This window comes from Eupeodes corollae, chromosome 3 (assembly GCF_945859685.1).
Source record: "Eupeodes corollae chromosome 3, idEupCoro1.1, whole genome shotgun sequence".
Taxonomy (NCBI): Eukaryota; Metazoa; Arthropoda; class Insecta; order Diptera; family Syrphidae; genus Eupeodes; species Eupeodes corollae.
In genome coordinates, this window is record NC_079149.1 from 31,266,988 (window position 1) to 31,288,479 (window position 21,492).

The window sequence follows — 21,492 nt, forward strand, 5'->3', positions numbered from 1 at the left end:
TTTTTTGCGTCTGCGCTGATTGGAAATATTTTCTTTTTTGCTGTGGCCTTAGACCTGTTATTATTGGATCTGAGGATATGAGTATGTGATGCATCACATCTTCATTCGTCGCAGTTCGGCTCCATTTTCTCGAATGAAACCTGCGGTAGGCTTTATAATCCTTATTTCGACATCCTTGCGCTTCCTGGCAGAGCGATCCAACTGCATTTTTTTAAATCTAATTTTTCATTGGACGTTATTACTTTACTAACTTTAGTGATTTCCGAAGTCATGGTTGGATTTGCAAAAAATCTTCTTTTGAGCATCTCAAATATGACAGGTCTTTTATTGGTTAATCAAAGAGTACACATTTTTCTTATTAACGACCGACGACTACGACGACCGACAGAGCCATGGGGCCGTGCGCAAAGCGCCCGCTACGCGGATTGACGCGGCTATGCCGCCATGTACATGGTCAATGCGCTTTGCGCACGGCCCCATGGCTCTGTCGGTCGTCGTAGTCGTCGCTCGTGAATAAGCTGAATAGCTTATTGTGGCAAGTGACCAGTACGGAGCTTTGGTTAACCGGCGCGGGGAAGGGAAGGAAGCTGGTTAGATAAGCGTCGTCGACAGTGTTAGTTCAGGTGCCAAATAATCTTTTCAGCGCTGATAAGGTGAAGTGTTTTGTTTGTGGAGCAACGTGAGTTTTGAGTATAAAAGGAGTGTCGTCGTAGGTAAAGGTAACAGTAATGTATCAGTTATTATCTGGAAAGTTAGTCCGTCGTAGTTCGAACTGCAGTATTTCACCATTGGTAAGTGATGACGTCGTTACAGGAGAAAGTAATTCTACGCACTTGTTTGAGAACGCTCAAGTTTCCTGGAACAGAAGAGCCTTCTGGAGGAGAACGAGATAGAGACGATGCTATTGGAGATGTCGAAGCTGAGCAGCGAGGAAGTGGAAGCAGATATGGAGAAGTTCATAAATATTCTCGAAGAAATTTTGGAATGCAAGAAGACCATTTCAACAGAGTTGCTGGATCAACTAGAGAGCAGCGACAAGACTTCTTGGCCCGAAAGATTTACGAAGTTGTACGATCAAACTTTCAAACTGCTAGGTACTTGTCTAGCATCTTTATCCGTGGACAATATGGAAGCGATGAACCAGTTGTTGAAGACATACGTGAGAAAGGAAGAAACAGTCTATACAAATGGGTTGTCCAACATAACGACCACTACCACGTCGTCCACGACTGCTCTTAGGCACTTGTCGATGCTTTCGGTATAAGCTTAGAAGATCCTCTCGACAAGCTGTACTCTCAAAAGAACTTAAAGCCGAAAACTTTAGAGCTATCGTCCAGTATCACTTTAGTGAAGGACGGAGAACCAAAGTACTGGACGTCGGAGAAAAAATTATGCCGGAATATTTGATAGATTTGAAAATCTATCCATTGGCAAACATTCCGCAAGCAATGATGAACAGCAAGGACATGTGGAAATACGCCTCAGCGAGGATGAAGCTGTATGGGATGAACACGGGTCTGTCACAGTACCACCTTCAGACAGCGAAGAATCTGGTAGCGTCCGGTATAGCGACTATCGAAGAAAAGAACAAAGAAAAAGACGAAGACGAAGTGCCGGAGAAAAAACGGAAACGTCGCAGGAATCATTAGAGAACGAAATAATGAGAATATGTAAGGTGCCACTACATGATTTTGTGACAACGGAGGACTTTCTTGAATCGAATTGGCGTTTTGCGAATCCGATGAGTGTCATGTTCAAGAATGCCATTTAAATATGTAAGTTGAAATTTTTAAATATTTGATTACGTGATTACAGGGCATTTTATGAAGCAACAACAACAATGCCTTACTGGGACACCAACACTAGAGAAGAGTTCGACAATAAATACTTGGATGTAAAAACGTCAAAGTCAATGGCAATCAAACTGTTGATTTATCAGTTTGCACCACATAGCATGGACTCAAATTACAATGTTATTAATACTGACTGGAAATTGAATATTTTTCACCTACATAAAAGACCTTATCTTGTTGCTAGACAGAAAGCGCAACAAAGAGAACACAGATGTTTAAGTAAGTCCTCCAAACGCGGGAAAACCTTTTTTTCGATTGTGTACGTAACTACCTTATCAACTTCGGTCAAATGTCGAATTGTAATAGGAACAGCAACTTCCCTCTTCAAACTTGTGGACACGTGCGGATCATCACCTTGTACAAATGCTCAATAACTCAATACTGACTTTTTTTCATTAAAGCTTTAAGTAAGAGATTTTATTCTATTAAGCCGGGTAATATAAAATTACGCAATACACAGCAAAACTTTAAAAATAACACCTTTTTTTTACCTGTCCTACTTTTAGTGAAAAATTAAGAAAAAAAAGGACTATCCTTAATCCTTTTCTTTATTTTGTATTTATATAGCTCTATCATATAATTCAAAATATCATTAAACTATATTATTTTTCGTGTGTTGTTTTTAAGAAAATTAGTTCAAAGTAGAACAATTTTCCAGTCAAAAATAAATTATTTCGCAAAAATCGAAATTTTCAGACTCTGGGTCAGTGTATTAATTTTTAAAATAAAGTTTGACATTTTTCTTTAAATAATGGGCTTAACCAGTTCATTCTGAAAATTAATACCGAATAAATTAAATTTTTTGGTAAACACCACCGTTAAGACGGAGTTTTTTGAAATCCGATTCAGTGAAACATTTTTGAGCATAACTTGCACATCTGCGGCTGAGTGATGTAACATGAATGTTTGGAACATATGCTGGCATACTTTCTTTTTTGGTATCTTTTGGCGCTTTTTTTAAATCAAAAAGTTTTAAAAAAGCATTTTTCCTTAGAACTAAAGCTTCTATAGAATTTATCTTTTATAAATAATCAATATTTATTTTTTAGATAATCGAAAATAGACAAATCAAGTTGTTTAAGAAGCTAGAGAATTTATTTAAAAGAAGTTCGGAAAAAAAATCTCAAAATTTGTTGAAAATACGGTTCGCCACTTGAGTAAAATTATTTTTCAACTTTGAGGGCTTGTAAATCAGGACATACAATACATGTATATGTTAAAAATGCTTTTAAATCATACGCCCGGGTCATCTAAGAGTACATAAACATAAAGTTTAAAAGGATATAAATGACTTTTTCAATGGACTTTTTACCACTCTTGCACCACTGTGCGTCTTGGTAAACAGGACGTTTTATTTGTATTCATAGGAACATTTGGAAAAGAAAACTCAAGATTTGAATTGTTTGCTATATATATATTTAAATAAATTTGCAATATAATTTCTTAAATATATATATTTTTTATTTTTTGTTTTGAAATTTTATTTTTCAAATTAAATTTTCATGTATATTTCTTAAGTATAACTTTCACTCCAATTAAGAATAAATATAAATACACACTATATATATATTTTTTTGTTTTGTTTGTTTGTTTATCAATCAATTTAATGTCCTCAATATTTAATTTAAAAATAATTTTTAATTTTTTTTTATTCAAATTGAATTTGATTTATTTTGTTTCTATATTATAAATACATTATTAAAAATTTAATTTCTTGTTTTTCTTTTTTTTTATTTACGAAAATTCTACTTTCAAAAAATCTCTGTAGGTATTCTGTTAATTTTTGGTTGCAGATTGATTTGAATTGGAATAATGTTACTATTTAGAAAAAAAAAGTCGTTACAATTGTTGTTTTTGTTGTTACACTGATTGTTTGCGTTAATATATTGTTTGTTTAGTGAATTTTTTTTTTTTGTTTATGTTTATTTTATTTGAAACTGGTTCTTTTTATTGTTTTTTTGTTGTTGTTGTTGAATGTAATGATGATTGTTGGATGTCAACTAATTAGCTTAAATAATTCTTATAATAGAATACTTCATGTGTTTTGTTTTAATTTAATTTTATTTATTTTTAAAACTTAAATATTTCTTTTTTGTTTTTATTAAATCTACTTAATATAATGAATGTTTTTATTTTTTTTAATTTAGAAATAATTGTAAATAAATGCATACATTTAAAAATGATTTCCTCACAATCGATTTGTGATTAAAATTTTTAATTTGTCTCCATTTTTTGTTTGTTTATCTAAATTATATAACTCGTTGCATTCGTTTTCTTTTGTTTCTTTTCTTCAATTTTATTATTAAAAAATGTGCTTTGACCTGCAATATTTTGGTAAAAACTAAAACTTGCAGTAAAATAAACAACAATTTTTAAATGTTTATAGGTGTTATTATGTTCACAACACAGACGTTTTTCTTTTTATTTTTATTTTTATTAATTTTAAATCTTAATTAGAAACTCCGACTAGCTCTAAATCAATATTTGCTTTCCGATTGCTTCTATCATTTAATCACTTTGTCTTATAGAAAAAAAAGAAATAATTAAAATAGAATAATAGTAACACCTTTTTTTTGTTAATTTTTATTTAAAGTTTTGTTTTTTATTTAAAGATTTCTAACACGTTTGGAACATGTCGGCTATTTTGATTAAATAATACATATTTATTTATTTATGTGTTTTTTTTTTGTTCAAAGTCTATACAAAAGTCATACAATTTTTAATCATGCAAAAGCATAAATATACAAGCTTTTTTATAATAACTATTTAAGAATGTCGTAAGAAAAAAGTTAAAAACTATTATTTTTTTTTGTTTAATTAAAACGAAATTTAATGTAAGTCTCTTTCTATAAATCGGCAGTCAGCAAAATGTAAATATATTTAAGCAGAAGATATGAGTAAACGAAGTAAGTAGATTCTGCAGTTAAATAAAATACGAAGTCTAACGGTAATAAAGTAAGACTTTCTTGTGCGTATTGATTAAAACAAAAAAATGTAGAGTTACTTCATTGAAAAATATGTTACAAGTATAAAGTTAAAGTTCAAAATTGTATGCACAAGTGTTAATGCAGAACCTTGGAACTAAAAGAAGATTTGATGTATAAAGCTTTTGCATTTAGTTCCAGAGATGTAGAAATTTATAGAAATTGTAAGAGTTTGCAAAGGGTTTCTGTAGTTTTCTTGTGATACCTTTTTTTAAGACACAATATAATACAAAAATTCATCAAATGTTTAGAGACATTCAACTGAAATGAATTAAACATTATTAACTAAGAAGAATAGCAAAGTAGATAAAAAGGTTTGGTTTCTTGAAGTGGACATCATAAAAGCAGCAAAACTAAAAAGTATTGTTCATTTTTAAATGACAAAACGAGTTGCAAGTCTACAAATTGGCACTTTCCGAGAAAAGAGACCTAGTGTGTCAAAAAATTAATTAAGTGTGGATGTTGGTACATTAAAGTGTGCAGATTAATATGGATTGAGTTGAATTTGTGATAAAAATGTATTTATACTATAAAAACGAAAAAAAAAATAATGCGAAAATTCATAAAAATGAGATAAAATTTACAAATTTTAAGCTTGAAAATGATTTTCTTTAAAAGCTCATTTTCGTAGACTAGATTTTTTTCTCGGAAACTCCTACCACAAATGGGTTTTAAATGAAAAAAAAAAAATTATTCCAATGTTGTTTTTAGAACATAACCTTTGGAGACATCATTTTCGAAATCCTGGAGGATTATATAGTGACTTACAGCTCCTTTCAACTATTAGAGAGGATAACTACAGTTTTAATGCCAAATCTTAACGGATGGGAAGCACTTTTTATGACAAAAATTACTCTTTAAGGATTTGTAAATTCCTCGCAAGAGGCAGTATCCGTGGCATCTTTTAACAAAATGTCAGGGTCTAATAATAAGATCAAAAAACAGTAAACATTATACCCATAACGTTTTCAATGAAGTTATTCCCCGTGATTTAAATTAAAAATAAAACTCTTTGCGCAATTTAACATCAAAGATATAAGACCTTAAAATTATTTTCACACATTGCCACTACACTTGACGCTTTGTTGCATCCCGTACCGTCCCGTCTGTCAAATTGCACATTTCTTAAAAAACCTAACATCTTACAAGTAAAATTTCATCTTCTTTCATTTCTGTTTGTTTTGTTCTTCTTTCTTTTTTTATATAACAATCTCAAATTCACTCCCCTCCCACACCCAACCTATTTCTTATAGCGTACAATACTCAGTTAAACGTGGAATTGATTTCAACAATTCATTTATATTGTTTTGATTTAAATGACTAACCAATTTCTCTGATGTCATCAATAATGTTGTGAAATTTTGTAGATTTTCAACAATTTCTTTTGTCATTGTATCCGATGATTTTTTGATTAATTCACCTAGTTTCTTGCCAAGTTCATATTTTATGAGCATTTCTGGCAGATCTAGTTCACTGTCAACTGGTTTTTTATTTAAGTACACAACGGAGAGGATGCATAAGGCTATAAGGGCTTCATTTTGCATTACCAAATGCTGGGATGTTAACATGTTTACCATCGATTCAACAGTGCCATCGATTTCTATGAATGCCTTGAGACTACTTTCGTCTATGTTTGGTGGTTTTGGTGGTACAGCACTGCCTGACGGTTCGGCACCATCTCTGTTCATGACGTAGGCTATTTTCGATAGATAAGCATGTTTAACGAGCCAAGCTAAGAGGCGAAGAGATTCTCCAGTAACTCCGGCATAATCTGATGATCTACTCCATTCAACTAATTGAGTGATAAGGGTCTTGTTTTTGAGAAGTTCCATAGCTAAAGGCTCTAAAATATAGAAAGCAAAACACAAAATGATAAGTTACAAAAGTAAATTATTTGTTATTTTTGTTTTACCTTGTCCATCAACAGTCATACGAAGTGTACCTAATAATTTAAAGACAACTGGCGGCTGGTGTATTTCCAACATCGGTAAAATGGTTTGCACAAGACCTGCTTGTATAACAGCACCTTTATTTGGCTTTGGTATGACTAAGTTTCTCAATGCACTAAGTAAGGCATGTTGCAATCGAACGTCATTACTTACACCGTTATTTTTTGAAAGAACATCTAAACAAAAAACAAACAAAAGATCGATTTAAAATAGATAATAAAATATGGCATTAAATTGTTGATTACAAAGTGGGTTTTAAACTGGAAGACAATCAGGAAACTGAATCTTGAATGGATTAAACGTTATAACTTGATTGTTCTACAACATTTGTTTTATTTATATTGAGCACACACTCAACGGGTAATGAGTACCCTTATATTGATTGAATATGGTGCCAGCTTTTTGGAAAGGAAGACAGAATTAAAAAGGAGATACCAATGCACTATGGTTTTGAATTGCTATGAGTGGGAAATATTGAATCTTTTCACATTCGTGAAGTGCGGCTAAAAAGAGAATCACTTTATTTAGTGATACATCCGATATTCGGTTCTAGGCTTAACTGATGAGTATTTCTAAAAGAACGGGTATTGTATTTGAACTATTTTAGGGAAAGGTTAGGTTAAAGTGGCTGCGGTTTCAGAATCCACACACGTAAGCCAAAAGAGAAGGCCCATTGTGATACCACATGAATCTAGGGAATTTATTCTTACCTTTTTAGTCGAACCATTTTGAGCTTTTCATAAAGCGAAAAAGATATTTCATTTCATTTTTAGCTAGTTCACTTTGATTATCAAAAGAGTAGTCTCCCAGATGAAGTTTGCGTCTTAGTGAAAGAGCAGGGCAAGTGCAGAGAAGGTAAGAGATTGTTTTCTCTTCTTTCTCGTTCATACAGCTCCTGCAGAAGTAATTTTAGGTTACACCAAGTCGTATTGCGTGTCTGCCCATAATACAGTGTCCCGTAAGGACACCTATTAGGAAGCTAATATTAAGCTTTGGGATAACAATTCTTTAGAGCGCTTTAGGTCCAGTGAAGGCCATATGAGTTTTGGCAGCATGTTGGTAAATTGTGCCATCAGAGTTTGCTGTCGTAAAAACTGTTTCTTTTAGCAGAAGTTTACATGCAGCTATCTGTATACCTATCTTCTCCCTTTCAGGTGAAATAGGTATGACGGTTCCATTTTTAGCGAGCTCATCGGCTCTACAATTTTCTGTGATGTCTCTGTGGCCTAGCACTCAAAACAGGTGAATATTAAATTGCTGCGCCCTCTCCATAAGAGACGATCGACAATCGAAGGCCTGACTGTCAGAGAAGATGCGGATATCAGGAGTTGATATTACGTTTTCTCTTAGTCAGGAGAGAACCTCTTTGATCGCTAAAATTTCCGCTTGGAAGACGCTACAACGATTAGGGACGCGGAATGGGATGCTTAGATTAAGCTTTTCTGAGTACACACCACCACCAACTCCCTCATTTGTCTTGGATCCATCCGTATGAATATGGATGCTTTTGTCATCCAGGAGTTTTCTGTCTTCCTATTCATCTCTGGATGGAATGGGTACCTGGAAGTTTTTTCCAAATTGGGGTTTAGGAATAGTGTAGTCTATGTACTTTGCTATAGAACCAAAGAGGTTCAAACTTTCTCCAGTGCAGTTCACCATACTGCAACCCCGTACATAAGTATTGGTCGGATGACCGATGTGTATAGCCAATAGGTTATGCGAGGTTGAAAACCCCATTTACTTACTATAGCTTTTTTGCAAAAGAAAAGAGCTACTGTAGCTTTTTTAACTCTCTCCTGAATATTATGTTTCCAACTTAATTTTTTGTCCAATATCAGACCAAGATATTTGGCTTCATTGGTAAAAATTAGTGGTACACTTTCTATTGAAGGAGATACATTTACTGGGATCTTGTATTTCCGTGTAAAAAGGAAGAGGTCTGTTTTTTGAGGATAAATACTAGGTAAGCAGTGATCAGCCCATCTAGTGAGCATATTGAGTTCGTTTTGAAGGAGGTCTCTTATCTGCATACGCAACCACTCTGTAGCCTTCCCTCTCAAGGGATATTAGTAGTTCGTTAACCACTATGTTCCACAGGAGAGGGGACAGGACACCACTTTGCGGAAAGCTTCTACCGACAGACCTTTTCGTACAAAAAAAAACCCCATCTTAGAGTTGATGATCCTGCTTTTTAGCATTAGATTAATCAACTCACAGATTGAGTATTCGACGTTTAGGGTCGTCATATCAGAAGTGATAGCGGATGTGTCAACGTTGTTGAAAGCGCCCTCAATATCCAGGAAGGACACCATAGTATATTCCTTTTGCTCTAGGAAGTATTCAATTGTTCTTACCAGAGTGTGCTATGCTGTTTTTACCGACTTACCTTTGAGGTAAGCATGCTGAGACATCGATAGTCTTTTATCAATGTTATTAGGGAAAGAACTGAAATGGCTTTTTCAAATAAAATATTGGTATGCCTAAAAAATTTGCGGCTGTGTCCAAGAGTTAGACATCGGTCCGTATAATTCTTAGCGCTCTTTTGTGTGTGATGCACATACACAAGGATGTAAAAATAAAAACAAATATAAAAAGCTGAGGGAACCACGTAGTCAGTTAAACAATTAAATATGTAAGAATTTTCAGACAAGAGATTATTTAATAAGTAGAAGTGTTGAAGACAGAACGGAGCCATGGGTCACATTAATTTTTATTTTGTGGATATGTTCATACTTGTATTGAACCTTCCCACAGGTAACTACTTACCTTAGGAAGAAGAAATTCATCGAAACAAAATGTACGCATTTTCCATAAGAGAGCTAGATGCCAAACTCTATATCAAAAGCAATAATCTTATAATCTCCAAAACGACGTGCAAATCACTGGGGGTCGTATTATATCGTTTCTTAAGCCTAGAACTGATCAGCGTTTCAATGACCTTCGAAATAAGGTACTTAAGTTCAGTTGGACGATTTATTAGAGACAGGAACTGGAAAAGTCATGTAAAGTAGGACAGAAAGAAAAACTTATTTTTTCCATTGTTTAAGAACACCTTTCAGAACCATAGAAGGGATACTATCCACACCAGAGGACTTGGATATGTCAAGGTCTTTTAAAACTGTACGAGTGCGAAGAAAGATTCGTCAAATGAAACAATTTACGCAATCAAGTTAACTGCAAACTGTTCTGGCTGCAAATAAATTAGTTTAATTTATCGAGCTTACAAAAGGAGTCTAATGCTAAACGAACTAAGGAACTGACAAAGACTAAATGTTTTCGCTAATTCTGGGACATTGAAGTATTTTTGGTCATGCAAAAATTTTATTCTTTGAATATGGCAGCTACAAGTCTTTCTAGCTCATTTAAACTTATACCCGTTTTCATCTGTGGGGTTAGCTTCATAATATATTTAATCTCAATAACCTCTTTACAGCTCAAATCAAACTATGACGTTATTAGTTTTAACCACTTACTCTTCTTTTTGTTGTGCTTTGTCTTTCACTTTATTTACATTTTTCCATCACTCATATTTTGAGCTTCGTTGCACAGCTTATTTTAGTTGGTATAAATCAATTATTTACACCCCCTTGAATCTATTTTCTCCCTTCATTTCAAAGCACCCACGTATTGTTTATATTTTTAGATATTTTACTTACCTAACAATTTATTCATAATTTTGTTCTCAACCATGTAAATGCAGTGGCTATCTGTGCGAGCGAAATTGCCCAAAGCTAATACACCTGTAGTCAACAAGTCAATATCAACTGAATCCAACCAATCCTCCATGTTTTTCAACAAAGGTGTAGAATAGAGATAATGCATTGATTCATCTAGAAGCCAAAAAGAAAAACAACAATTTTACAAGTTTTGAAGAGAAAAAGAAAATATGTACATACCTCCAGTTAATATAAGAACAATAAGTTCACATGCCAACTTCATTAAGGCCCGAGCTTCACTAGTACTAGCCAAATTCTTATATTTCTCCAAAAGATTATAGATCGTCTCACAGAGACCATCCTTCGCCAGCAACAACTTAACATCATCATTCTCCGCTTGATAATGCAAAAGTTCAAGGCACATTTCCGCTAGATCGGGATTTTTTGATGCTGCCAATATCCGCGCCAATTGCGTATTCAAATGCGTACTAAAATTTAAATCGGCAACATTTTCTGTGAGAATGCTCAAAATTGGCAAAGTATTTATCAAGAGATCTTCGTGTCCGTCAACATGTTCAATACTCGTATCGATAATATTTTGAATCTTATCCATTATCTTAAGTTCCATGGCACGTTTGGCCACACGCTCCCCTCCAAGCAAATAATTCGAAATCAAACCTCCCCGGACTTTAATAAATAGCGATTCATTTTCCTTGTCGGATTCGGTGGTAACATCGAGGAGATTTATAAGATGTTCATCACCTCGCGTATTCAAAATTATATCACGTGCTTCGTCATTGAGAAAACAAATATTACCCAGAGCACGACATATTTGAATGGGCAGCTCGAGGTTGGATGTGCTATTGACATTCTTCAGGCAGTCCACAAACATATCGATGACATTTTTGTTTGTGAACTTCTTTCGTTGTAGTTCGGATTTGGTGATTTCTGCTATACATTTGGCAGCTTCTTTTTGAATGACTTGATTATCGGATTTGATGAGGCTTAGAAACGAATCGGCCAATTCGAATTTATCGAAGCTCTTGGGGTCGGTTGTGGCTGATATTTCGGTTAGAAGTGAGGCAGTTTTATCAACATCGGTTGTACTGTCGATTGAGGTCGATTTAAGCTTCTCTATAAGATCATCGATTTCTTCTGTAAATTAAAACAAAATTATTGTAAGGGAGGGAATTGATATAATATAAAGTTTGGGAAAACCATTTGACCATATCATAAGTCCAAAAATCATAAATTCCAATTATTTTCATATGTTTTCCTACAAGATTTTTCTTTAAAGCAATCACACTGCCTTTAAAATAAAAAAAAAAACAGAAACAAACAAAATAATAAAATAAATAAAACGTGACAATTGTTCCACAAATTACATTCCAAAGTGTGTCTGAAACAATACCCAAGGGCTGTTGGATACAAATGTTTTTTTCCATCCCTTGGTTAGCACAAAAACATAATACATTCAAAAAAAGACTTTTCAGTCAATATGAAACAGCAGTTCGCTCAATGAATAGAGCAAAATATAAATACAAAAACAAAAAAAGATTGAATAAATACAAAGCCCCAAACCCTCTCTAACATACCACCAGACCTGTCCGGTCCTTATGTTCATTCGCGCTTGCAGACGCATTAAGTATGTCCTATTTTAGGATTCACGTTGCAATGGAATCCACACCACGGTTTTTTTTTTTTTTTTCTTCTTCCGCCTGTACACTCCTCGAAAAGCCCAATCCAAGGGTAAGCAAAGCACCCTTCATTGAATGAGTTTTCAGAGTCAAGAGAATGTGTTTTTTATGTATGTTCTTGTCGGTTTATTTGTTCAACAGTCTGCTGGGGGCAGAGCGCTTGGGTTGATGTTTCGAGGTGTGTATGTTTTTTTTTTTACTTGATTTTTTATTAGATGCGATGCATCGTTCGTTGTTGCATGGTATGCAATATATAGCGATATGGAAAACGTATAAATATAGCACGTACTTTTCTTTTTTTTTTGTTAACGATTCACGTTCTTGATTGCCGAAGGTGTTCCAACCATCCATCCATCCACAGGCTTCTGTTGTTAATAATATGAAAATCTATGCTTTATTTTTGTGTTTGTTTCGTTGGGGCTTTTTGATTTCAATTTTTTGTAATGCTTAGTAAAATATACAACGAATTAAAGTCATTCCGCAATGTTGAGGCATAATTTCGGTTAAAATTGTGTTTTTTTTGTTTTAAAAAATCGGTATTCGATTTGTATTTTCGAAACCGATAAAAATGTTTTTTTAAAAATTATAGGAAAGTTTTTCAACAAAAAAAAAAACAAAATTCAGAAAATGCATGAAATCTTTATTTTAATCGATAGTACGGTCCATATAATTTAATGTTTGAAGATTATTTCATGCAAATGTTGACCTTGACTGCGCCTGTGCATCGGCTTAGTCCATTTTGGCATACTCTTTCCAACATTTCGGCCGGTATCTCACGTCAATTGAAGCGAGCTTGTCTGTGTAGACATGAGCTTTAACATAGCCCCACATAAAATAGTCTAAAGGCGTTAAATCGCACGGTCTAGGAGGCCAATTGACCGGTCCCGAACGTGAAATAAAATGTTCACGGAACTCGACGCTCAATAAGTTTATTGTTGAGCGTCCTGTGTGGCATGTGGCACCGTCTTCTTGAAACCACATGTCATGCAAGTCAAGCTATTGCATTTTGGGCAAAAACAATTATCTCGGGGTAGCGCTCACCATTCACAGTTACGTTACGATTCGCATCATCTTTGAAGAAGTACGTCCAATGATGCCACCAGCCCATAAACCGCACCAAACTGTGACTTTTTCCGAATGCATTGGGAGCTCTTGCAATGCTTCTGGCTTCACTCCAAAATCGACAATTCTGCTTATTCTCGTACCCATTGAGCCAAAAATGAGCTTCGTCGCTGAACACAATTTTTTGCTAAAAAAGTAGATCTTCGGCCAACTTTCCAAGAGCCCATTCACCGAAAATTTTACATTGCAGTAAGTCGTTCGGCTTCAATTCTTACACCAACTATATTTTGAAAGGCATCACACCTAAATCCTTCCGCAAATTTTTCCACGTTTTTGAGTAACAGAGTCCCAATTGCTGCGAACGGCGACGAATCAATAATTGATGGTCATTGTTAACACTGGCCGAAACAGCTGCGATATTTTCTTCAATTTACACTCTACGTAAGCGTTTTGGTAGTTTAATGTCCAACAATTTAAATTTGGTGCGAAAATTAGCCGCAATAGCCCGAATAGCCGCTTCTGTAGGTCGATTAAACTGACCAAAAAATGGAAGAAGCGCATGATGAACTTTCTTAACAGAACACGCAATTTATAATAAAATAAATAATTTGCAAGCGTTGTTCGTTTGTAAGACGATTCATGGTTAAATTATAGACGAAAGTGAAGATGTTTGACAGTGAAACAAAACATGAAACGTCCGTCAACTGTTTAAACCATTGTTGCCAAAGAGATAAAAAAGTCACCCTTTATAAAGGAGAAGGCCTGAGTTCTACATCATGTTTTTAATAAGTACTAAAAGAATTTCAAAAGTTCCAGATAGCCGTTTGAAATCGATAGCTTTCCTGATCAAAAATCGATAAATTTTTTTCAGGGAAATACTTAATTCATAAGTTTCAGAAAAATTTTGTGAATTTTCTTTTTTTTTTTCAAAGAGTAGAGGGCAAACATCTAAAAATCAAGAGTTGAAAAATGTGTTGCCAAAAAGATAATAGCTAAAAAATCATTCTCAATATTTTTCGAAGTCGTAAAGTGTATGACTTTTACGCTAATATGAAAACCCTTGCTTTAATTTAATTTAATATCTTTAAAAAAAAAGTACAAATTCTTTGCAACTTAAATCCAAAGGCATTGGAAGCAATTTAAATAACACGGATAATTTTAAATTTCTCTATTTCCGTACAAATTCGTCAAGATTTCGCCCAAAATCTCTGTTTTCTTTAATTAACTTTGCACATACATTTCTGTACAGGATTTTCTTTATCATAAGAATGATGATAAAAAAAATTACCACCAAGTCAAAAATATATGCAAATGTGTGCCATAGCCATATATCAATGTCTTTGTCGGCTATCTGGCTTTGGAAGTGTATTTCAAGCTGAAAAAACCGACAATTAGAGAACCTTACAAAAATACTGAAAGCAGATATAAACGTATTTTAAACGTATCTTTGAAAGCAAACCATTCGACTTCTTCAAAAATGGCAAGGCGCTGCTTCTCGAATAAGTGTCCCATCGATGCGAAAATGTGATAGTCGGAGTGACGATGCCTGATTCGAATTTGTTCTTCATCAATTTAGTGGTATGAGGCAGTGCGTTGTCATGTTGTACGAGGACGATTTGTCCATGTCTTTGGGCCCAATTCGATAGTTTTTCGATCAACGCATGAATAAAGTTGATAATTTGCTGTCGATAACAATCCACATTCCCTATTGAATTTAAACAAAAAAAATCTAATCATCATATCACTGAATAAAATAAAATACTTGTTCATTGTTCAATTCAGAAAACATAGTAACATAATAATTTGAATTTTAAACGGGGAAATCCCTTCTTAAGTATTATATGCTTTGTATCATACTTTTCTATTATTCCAAATTAAAACGTTGTAGAAGCAACATTAAAAGTATTTAAAAAGTGTTTGTGTTTTAACTTAAAATCTAATAGGTTATGGGCCCAGTTCACGGAAGTATTGAAAATAAAGTGACTGTGGAATAAATTGAATTTAAGAACAATATTAAAAAGTTAATTAAAAAAAAAACATTAAATCATAATAAAATGGCTCATGAAATTAAAACCAAATCCAAACGAAATATTGAACCGTTCAACGGTGAGAAATATAGCATTTGGAAGTTTCGCGTGCGTGCATTAATAGCTGAAGAAGACCCACTAGAAGTATTGGACGAATTAACACCATTGGAACTAAATGATGAATGGAATAAGAAAGAAAGAATTGCCAAAGGTATAATCATTGCACATTTAGGTGACTCCATGCTTAGTTTTGCACAAGGGCGAACAAGCGCAATTGGAATTATGATCAAACTTGATGAAACTTATGCAAGACAAAGTCTTGCAACTCGTTTAATCATGGAAAAGAAGCTGCTAAGCTTAAAATACAAAAATGACACACCGCTAACAAGTCATATAGCTATTTTTGATAATATGATAATAGAATTTGAATCTGCTGGTGAAAAAATGAAGGAAATGAATAAAATTGCCCGATTGTTATTAACTTTGCCGAGCAGCTACGATCCAGTTGTTACAGCAATACAAACAATTTCAGATGACACACTTACATTGCAATTTGTTAAAAATCGAATCTTGGACTATGAAATAAAATTGCGAAACGAGGAGACTGATACAAGCGCAAAGGTTTTGACTGCGCAAACAATCCAACACCAAAAGGTCAAACTACGGGGTCCAAAGAAATGTGGAAAACCTTTCAAACCAAAACCCAATAATAACAATCACCAACCATACAACAACTTTAAATGGAATAAAAATCACAAACACAGCAAACCAGAAAATATTAAATGTGATTTCTGTGGACGCAAAACTCATGAAAAGAAGAGTTGTTTCTTTTACAAGCGTTATAGCGAAGCCACCCATGAAAAGGACAGAATGGCCCAAACTGCTATATTCAAAACAAACGAGAGCATCAGTTTCATGTGTTCTACGGATGATGAAAGCAATAATAATATTGGCAACATAGATACATTTGAATTTTTGCTTGACTCGGGCTCCACTGACCATTTAGTAAACACCAAAGATTATTTTTCATCGATTGAAGATTTGGAAACACCCAGCAAAATTGCAATAGCAAAACGTGGCGAATACATTACGGCATCGAAGCGAGGAACAGTTGCTATCATTTCAAATCTTGGCGTAGCAATCACACTCGAAGACGTACTCTACTCACCAGACATCCCACAAACCCTGCTTTCGGTGAAGCGCATCCAGAACAAAGGAATGACCGTGATTTTTGAAAGCAACGAACACGTTACAATTAAAAAGGGCAGTATCCCAATATTTACAGGTATTTCTAAGCATAATTTAATATCTATAGTTTTTAGGAAAAACATAAATAGATATATGCATAGTAATGTAGCACAAACTACATCAGATATAGATAGACTATGGCACAGACGTTTGGGTCATATTCACGGATTAAAATTGTTACAACTAAAAAGAAATCAATTGAGTAATGATATTGACATATTAGAATCAGTAAATCCTATAAATGAGTGTTGTGAAGCTTGTATTTACGCAAAACAAGCCAGACTCCCTTTTTCAAAGAACAGAGACAGGTGTCTAAATAGACCACTGTTTGCCGTTCATACAGACGTTTGTGGCCCTATCACACCATCCACGATTGACAATAAAAATTATTTTCTAACTTTTATTGATGAGTATACTCATTACACTACAGTCTATTTGTTAAGTAAGAAATCAGATGTCATTATATTCCTTAAAGACTTTGTCGCAAAGAGCGAAAATCATTTCAATTTAAAAATTGCATATCTATACTGTGACAATGGTAAAGAATATTTATCAAATGAAGCAAAAGCATATTACTTTGAAAAGGGCATTCAATATCACCTAACGGTATTACACACTCCTCAACAAAATTCTATAGCAGAACGTATGAATCGTACGCTAATAGAAATGGCTAGAAGTATGATATTTGACGCTCAACTAAATAAAGAATTATGGGGGGAAGCAGTTTTAACTGCAACATATCTGTTGAATATAATTCCAACCAAAGCCATATCATTAAAGAAAACACCATTTGAACTTTGGCATAATAAACGGCCAGACATTAAACAATTAAAAATATTCGGCTGCACCGCTTATGTTTTGATAAAAAATGGTAGAAGTAAATTTGATAAAAAATCACTTAAAGGCATTTTAGTTAGATATAATTACAATGGGTATAAAGTACTCGATGTTGAAAAACATAAATTCATTGTAGCCCGCGATGTAGTGTTCGATGAAGTAAATTTCAGAAATTCAAGGCCTTTTTCAACTGTGGATAAAAACACAGATGGAGGTGACATGGAACAAAATGTTATAAATCCTGAATCGATCCAAATGGAAAAGTCAGGTCAAAATGAAAACGAACAATATCGCAGAAAAAGTAAACGAATTGAAAATATGCCACAAGCTTCATACAAAGAAACCGATGATGATGAATCGATAGAAAATTGTCATTTAACTTCAAACGAAGGATCATTCTATACTATCGAAGAAGAGTGTTATTACACATTTTCACAGCCAATGGAAAATGATATTCCTCAATGCTATAATGATATAAAGACAAATAGTGATCGAATTCAGTGGGAGAATGCAATAAGTGAAGAATTAAATTCACTGTACAAGAACTCCACCTGGAATATAGTTCCTATGCCAAATAATAAAAATATTGTTGATTGCAAATGGATATTTTCAATTAAACATGATTCCGATGGTAATTTTACTAAACATAAAGCTAGATTGGTCGCAAGAGGTTTCAGTCAAAAATATTTATTAGACTATGATGAAACTTTTGCACCAGTCGCCCGAATTGCTACTTTCAGATTGTTGTTGGCATTCGCAATTCAAAAATGATTTGTTAGTGCATCAAATGGATGTAAAAACAGCTTTCCTTAACGGAGATTTAAACGAAGAAATTTTCATGAAAATTCCTGAAGGAATAAATAAAAACAAAAATCATGTTTGTAAACTAAACAAAGCCTTATATGGTTTAAAACAATCTGCAAGATGTTGGTTTGAAAAATTTGAAAGAATTCTAAAACAACACGAATTTCATAGCTCAAATGCTGACAAATGTTTGTTTATTCTGGATAACAATCATATTAAAAAAAATATATACGTTGTACTTTACGTTGACGACGTCATTATTGTTACCCATGATATTGACAGAATGAACAAATTTAAGCAGTATCTAAACAAACAATTTGAAATGAAAGACATGGGAGACGCTCAATTTTTCTTGGGAATTAAAATTGAACGTGATAACAATAAAATTAAATTAAACCAAACTGCATATTTACAATCAGTGCTCAAAAGATTTGGAATGAATGAGTGCAACCAAATCAGTACTCCTTTGCCTGAAAAATTGAACTATAGCGAATTAAATTCAGATTTGCATTATGATTCGCCATGTAGAAATTTAATTGGTTGTCTAATGTATGCAATATGCTATGCACACGCCCTGACTTATGTGTTGCTTTGAACATATTAAGTCGTTTCCAAAATAAAAACAATAAAGAATTGTGGCAAAATCTCAAAAGAATGTTAAGATACATAAAAGGGACATTGAATTTATGTTTGATTTATGAGAAAAATGATTCTGGACAAATACTGACCGGCTATGTGGATGCTGATTGGGGCGGAGATGAAGTTGATCGCAAAAGTACAACAGGTTATTTATTTAAATTGTATAACAATACAATAAGTTGGAATTCAAAACGACAGCACTCCGTTGCCCCATCATCCACTGAAGCTGAATACATGGCATTGTTTGAAGGTGCTAAGGAAGCATGCTGCATCAGATCAATTTTAACTAATATGAAATTAATGTTAGAACCCACAATAATTTATGAAGATAACAACGGTTGTATAGCAATTGCAAATAATCCGACTGACCATAAACGTACAAAGCACATAGATATCAAATATCATTTTATAAGAGAAAAGATTCAACAAAAGATACTTACAGTAAAATATCTTTCAACAGGTGAACAACAAGCAGACATGTTGACAAAACCACTATCAGTTGTAAAGTTTGGACTTAACAGAGACAAAGTTGGGCTTGCACTAAAATGAATCATCAATGGTTTGATTAGGTTTTCTTGGGGTTTTCCTAATCCAAAGCAACAAATGTTGAACCATCAAATTCCCCATAAACAAACAAATATTAATAATAATTTAAAAAAAAAATCAAAGCAAAACTATACCTATTATTATACGAGTAATATGATTTTTTTTTTTTTTTTGAGTGGGAGTATTGAATTTAAACAAAAAAAATCTAATCATCATATCACTGAATAAAATAAAATACTTGTTCATTGTTCAATTCAGAAAACATAGTAACATAATAATTTGAATTTTAAACGGGGAAATCCCTTCTTAAGTATTATATGCTTTGTATCATACTTTTCTATTATTCCAAATTAAAACGTTGTAGAAGCAACATTAAAAGTATTTAAAAAGTGTTTGTGTTTTAACTTAAAATCTAATATTCCCTCTCTCACCCTAATTACTCGAATTACACCCCTCCGCACTGGTTAAACCAAACAAAGGGCAAAGCCATTTATCCTGGGAGTAGAAGGGTCGGCGAAAGAACCATGTCATGAACTTTAGCTGTTTTTTTCTTTTCGTTTAAACGCGTCTATGAAGATATTTGCGAGTATGATATTCTGTAGTTTAACTTAAGCGAACTTCAACTTCAGATCAGGTGTTTCTGCTACTTAATATTGCAAATGTGTATTTAAATCGTGGACAAAAACTATATGATTTTTGTTTATAGATTTTAAGGCAGCTTTTGACAGCTTTGAGCGAGAGGCACATTTTCTAAAACTTTTGAACATCGGCATATCTTCCAAAATGATCAGTATTTTAAGAGCTCTTTATGCTATAGATTCAAAAGCCGTTTGGGATGGTGAATCCCCACACCAACGCCATGAAATGATCGTCAAACTTGGAAAATACTGCGGTACATAGAATTTATCAGTCAACCTTAGCAACATAATGATCTTCAGAAAAGGACAACGAAGATACGCTAGTTATGACAAATAGAAATACCAGGATAAGGAAGTTTAAGTTGTTAAGGAATATCGAGGTGTTCAGTCTCATTGATGCAAGTGCCATCCATGGATAATGGCAATGGGGGTATATCTCGCTTTAACGATACAATACAGCATTGGGTTTTCGAAGCATTAAATTTCGCGCGGTTTTTAAACCCCCATGCTGTTTAAGTCGGAATTTAATGAGCTTATCATTTTTTGTCGTTGCAGTTCCACATCCGAAGAAGAGGGATGAGTCTGAAAACGAATAAGAAAAGCTTAAAGTACTTTCGTCAGCGAAACAATGTAATGTGGTTTTGCCAGCGTTGGATATCATCTCTTCAGAATAATAGCGGGGATACCATCCGGACCAGTGGATTTTTGTGTGTTTAGATCTCTAAGGACTCTTGCCACAGTACGAGTACGAAAAAAGATTGGTCCCATAGAATTACTAACTAGCTTGAGTACAGGCGGAGTCTGCTTAACAAAGAGTTCTCTAAGGAGCTAACAAAATGAGTGTCATTGACAACGAGCGTAGGAACCGATGAAGAGGAAGAATTCTTCATGTTTTTTACAAATGACCAAAAATTTGTACTGCATTTATGACATTGCAGTATTTTTTGCCGTAATGTTTGTTCATGTAAAAATTGGGTCCGTCGAATATGGGCGTTGCAGGCTTTCCTGGCTTGTTTGAACTTTTTCCGGCTTTCCTCAGTACCGTTGGCTTTATAGCAACGGAAACTTATTTATTTGGCCCTTATAACCTCTTTATAGCTCGCATCAAACCGTGCGTTTTCCTTCGGTATGATACCTAACCCTGTTCGGGATAAAAGTTCTCATTCCCAGGAGAATTAAACTTGTGAAGCATAGTGACCAGGTAAAGATCCTGAAGTAATTATTGAGACCGTCCCACTTGGCTTGAAGCCATGAAGAATTGTAATCATTGAAATCGCCCGTAACAACGATTTCTGTGCGAGGATAGCATAGGAATTATGACATAATTAGAACATTTAACCCAATTTTTTGTTGGCCAAAACAAAAACATCTTTTTATTGCTATCTCTCTTTTTCTTATTAAAAGAGAAAAGTTAGTCCGTTAACTACAAAATCCATTGCTCACATTAAAGGTGTTGGCAAACGAGCGCAGTTGAATCTATTTATTAGGTGTTATTCAGTTCAGTGTTCTTAGTTAACTTTTGTAAAATGGCCGTAAGCAAATACTCTAACGA

At 33.9% G+C, this 21,492-nt stretch overlaps 1 protein-coding gene across 1 annotated transcript in view; it reads right to left on the reverse strand.

The window, feature by feature from the left end:
* Positions 1–3,487: 3,487 nt before the first annotated feature.
* LOC129949235 (GTPase-GDP dissociation stimulator vimar) overlaps positions 3,488–21,492 on the reverse strand; it is a 28,070-nt gene continuing 10,065 nt past the window's right edge. Inside the window, exons 2-5 of the mRNA XM_056060562.1 lie at positions 10,683–11,597; positions 10,443–10,616; positions 6,750–6,962; positions 3,488–6,680 (exon numbers count right to left, since the gene is read on the reverse strand). Of these exons, the coding sequence (XP_055916537.1) occupies positions 6,085–6,680; positions 6,750–6,962; positions 10,443–10,616; positions 10,683–11,597 (1,898 nt within the window). The 3' untranslated portion in view covers positions 3,488–6,084. The remainder of the gene's footprint in view (positions 6,681–6,749; positions 6,963–10,442; positions 10,617–10,682; positions 11,598–21,492) is intronic.